The 3626-nt window shown below is 44.2% G+C and overlaps 2 protein-coding genes across 3 annotated transcripts; both read left to right on the forward strand.

Moving 5' to 3' along the window:
- Positions 1 to 291: 291 nt before the first annotated feature.
- LOC129138849 (uncharacterized) lies at positions 292 to 722 on the forward strand. Its single transcript, XM_055078638.1, has 2 exons — positions 292 to 431; positions 672 to 722. The coding sequence occupies exon 1, from the start codon at positions 292 to 294 to the stop codon at positions 379 to 381; it is 90 nt and encodes a 29-aa protein (XP_054934613.1). The 3' UTR covers positions 382 to 431; positions 672 to 722.
- SAT1 (spermidine/spermine N1-acetyltransferase 1) lies at positions 298 to 3234 on the forward strand. Of its 2 annotated transcripts, XM_016943428.2 has the most exons (6): positions 298 to 431; positions 672 to 723; positions 814 to 897; positions 2349 to 2450; positions 2544 to 2584; positions 2710 to 3234. In XM_016943428.2, exons 1-6 carry the CDS (start codon positions 366 to 368, stop codon positions 2878 to 2880), a joined length of 516 nt encoding a protein of 171 aa, XP_016798917.1. In that variant the 5' UTR covers positions 298 to 365; the 3' UTR covers positions 2881 to 3234. The 2 variants fall into 2 exon arrangements, with proteins under 2 accessions (XP_016798917.1, XP_016798916.1); XM_016943427.3 differs by lacking the exons at positions 298 to 431; positions 672 to 723; positions 814 to 897 and having other exon boundaries at positions 1892 to 2450.
- The last annotated feature ends 392 nt before the right edge of the window (positions 3235 to 3626 follow it).

Consider the following 3626-nt stretch of genomic DNA (forward strand, 5'->3'; position numbering starts at 1 on the left):
ACAGCGCGCCCCGCTGCCCCCACTTTTGTCCTCCGGGTTCACACGGGCGCCCGGAAGAGAGGGTGGTGCCTGGGAGAGGAAACGATGCGCCCCGGGGCCGCGGCCTCATTGGATGAGAGGTCCCACCTCACGGCCCGAGGCGGGGCTTCTTTGCGCTTAAAAGCCGAGCCGGGCCAATGTTCAAATGCGTAGCTCTTAGTCGCAGGCCGACTGGTGTTTATCCGTCACTCGCCGAGGTTCCTTGGGTCATGGTGCCAGCCTGACTGAGAAGAGGACGCTCCCGGGAGACGAATGAGGAACCACCTCCTCCTACTGTTCAAGTACAGGGGCCTGGTCCGCAAAGGGAAGAAAAGCAAAAGACGAAAATGGCTAAATTCGTGATCCGCCCAGCCACTGCCGCCGACTGCAGTGACATACTGCGGCTGATCAAGGTAGCGGAGAGCCAGAGCTCCTCCCGGGGCGTGGGGTGGAGGTGGCTCCGTTTCCCAGGGTGGGGTGATTCACGTCTTGAGGTCTCGGCCGGTGTGAGAGCCCAGCCTGTTCCCCTTTTTGCGCCCATCCCCGGCTCGGCCGCCACCCCGCCCGCCCGCCCCATTCCGTTCCCCTGAGCTGGCCGGGCCGGAGCCTCATTTTGTTTTCTACTTTTTTCTCTCCTATGTGCATCCCCCCAGGAGCTGGCTAAATATGAATACATGGAAGAACAAGTAATCTTAACTGAAAAAGGTAATTCAACAGTGGCGGGACGGGGGACAAGCGTTCGGTGCCTGTCACCTTCGCCAAGGCCATTACCGCCCCTGCTCCCCCTTCTTGCAGATCTGCTAGAAGATGGTTTTGGAGAGCACCCCTTTTACCACTGCCTGGTTGCAGAAGTGCCGAAAGAGCACTGGACTCCGGAAGGTAACCCCTCGCCCTTTCCAGAAGCCAGAGAGACCAAGTGTTATGTAAGAAGTAGTGTCGGCTGTGTAGAACCACTGACTACACAGGCCGAAGTTACTGAGAACTTGGACAGAAAAAATAGCCAGCAAGTGTTCAAACTACTGAGGAAAAAAAAAAATTAGATATGCTGCACTTAAGAATACTAGGGCAGGTTAAAAGAGCTGTTTAAGTAAGTATCAGAGTGCTGTGGAGACTCGGAAGTGTTTAAGCTGCTTAAGTAAGTATAAGTGCTGTGGAGACCCGGAAGAGTTAGGTATAATGTCATTTGTTGTAATTCAGTTTCATAAAATGGTTCTTGTTTGACCCTAACGTAACAGTTTTTGTAATTGTGTTAAATCACATTTTTTTCTTTAATTTGTCCCAATCTTCAGGTTACAGTCTCTAGCTTCGCCATGTACATGGCCCTTCCGTGTACATGGATGGGCGGGGAGGTAACTAAAAGATCCTTTACACAATAAAGTAGATGATCATGATAAATGAGGTAAGGTCCTATTATCACACACTTCAAACACGGTAGATCAGAAACCCACTATGATACTCGCTTCCTGTCTGTTTGCTAAGGAATATAAAATGGCTAGAAAGTTTAATTTGAAACCTTTGCCTCCATTTGGAATAGTAGACACCAGTTAAGAGGGTGTCAGATGCCTTTTTTTTTTTTTTTTTTTTTTTTTTTGGCTGGTCCCTGTTGATTGGTCAGAAGACAGCTCAGCTAAAAGGGGAAGTTGTCTGGGTGGTTGCTTTTTTTCTGACGTCTGTTCCTCAGGCTGGAAGAAATGAGCAGAAAACAAGGGATGAGTACTTTTTAGAGTATGTGCATGTTACGTAATACCTGTTTCTGGGCAATGCTGCTTCTTCTGACTCAACAAATGGGGAGAGCAAATTGAAAATGCGTAAATTGGAAGGCAAGTTCTGAAATTAAACGTTGTACTTTGGCCTGATGTTCTGACCTTTAAGGAAGCAAGAGTTTGTAAACTTCCAAATATTTACTATTCTGAACTGCCGTGTAAACCTGACGTATTCCCAAGTCAACATACCAGTATACCAATAGGATGTGAATAATGTGTGTGTTGAGTTTAAAACCATAGCAGTTTTGCTCTGGCAAGTAATGAAAGCGTTCTCGCTTCCTGAGTGTGAGCTCCAGCAGACTGCAGAGTGGCCAGTCCACAGTTGTAGCCTGACTTCAGTGAGTTCTGATGTGTGCTTTTTGCAAATACATGTTCTCAGAACAGTGAGATCATCCAGCAGTGGCCTGGACTGCACTCACATAAAAATCATGAGACAGTCATGGCTACTTGTTTCTGTAATACATGCATGTGTGTTTTTTAAAACCTATGATAGGCCTCTGATTCTGCAGCTGCAACTTTTATGGAATGTTTTCCTTCTCCACATCTCATGTGATGCTCTTATTACAGGACACAGCATTGTTGGTTTTGCCATGTACTATTTTACCTATGACCCGTGGATTGGCAAGTTATTGTATCTTGAGGACTTCTTCGTGATGAGTGATTATAGAGGTACGATTGAGTTCGGAGCAGAGGGTCTGAAGAGAGTTCAGAGTTATAAATGCTTACAATGACTTTTTAAATTGTACTTCTCTTTCTTTTTAGGCTTTGGCATAGGATCAGAAATTCTGAAGAATCTAAGCCAGGTATGTCTTAGTTTTTGGTTTCCAAATTTGTAAGTTTACTGGATTATTTTAATGATGGAATAAAAACTGGGTCTTGAAAGCAGGCTGAAATGTCACTGAGGGTGTGTTTTACTCTCTCATAATAGGTTGCAATGAGGTGTCGCTGCAGCAGCATGCACTTCTTGGTAGCAGAATGGAATGAACCATCCATCAACTTCTATAAAAGAAGAGGTGCTTCTGATCTGTCCAGTGAAGAGGGTTGGAGACTGTTCAAGATCGACAAGGAGTACTTGCTAAAAATGGCAACAGAGGAGTGAGGAGTGCTGGTGTAGATGACAACCTCCATTCTATTTTAGAATAAATTCCCAACTTACCTTGCTTTCTATGCTGTTTGTAGTGAAATAATAGAATGAGCACCCATTCCAAAGCTTTATTACCAGTGGCGTTGTTGCATGTTTGAAATGAGGTCTGTTTAAAGTGGCAATCTCAGATGCAGTTTGGAGAGTCAGATCTTTCTCCTTGAATATCTTTCGATAAACAACAAGGTGGTGTGATCTTAATATATTTGAAAAAAACTTCATTCTCGTGAGTCATTTAAATGTGTACAATGTACACACTGGTACTTAGAGTTTCTGTTTGATTCTTTTTTAATAAACTACTCTTTGATTTAATTGTTTGGTGTAAGCATTTTTACTAATTCTTTATTTCTTACACATCTTTCTTGCTGTTGAAGACAAAAATGACCCGCAAACATCATTGGATAAACAGAATTGCTCAAAATAGTTTTTAACCCAATTTAAAGTTTTTATGGTCATGTGTTATGTTAGTATTAACAAAGTCTGGATAGAAGCCAGTTTACCAGTTGGCTATCAAGGTTTTATACATAGCAACATGTAAAACATGACTTTTTTTTTTTTTTTTTGAGACACAGTCTCATTCTGTTGCCCAGGCTGGAGCACAGTAGTACGATCTCAGCTCACTGCAACGTCTGCCTCCCGGGTTCAAGCAATTCTCATGCCTCAGCCTCCTGAATAGCTGGGACTATAGGCATGTGCCACCGTAC

This window comes from Pan troglodytes, chromosome X (genome assembly GCF_028858775.2).
Source record: "Pan troglodytes isolate AG18354 chromosome X, NHGRI_mPanTro3-v2.0_pri, whole genome shotgun sequence".
NCBI lineage: Eukaryota > Metazoa > Chordata > Mammalia > Primates > Hominidae > Pan > Pan troglodytes.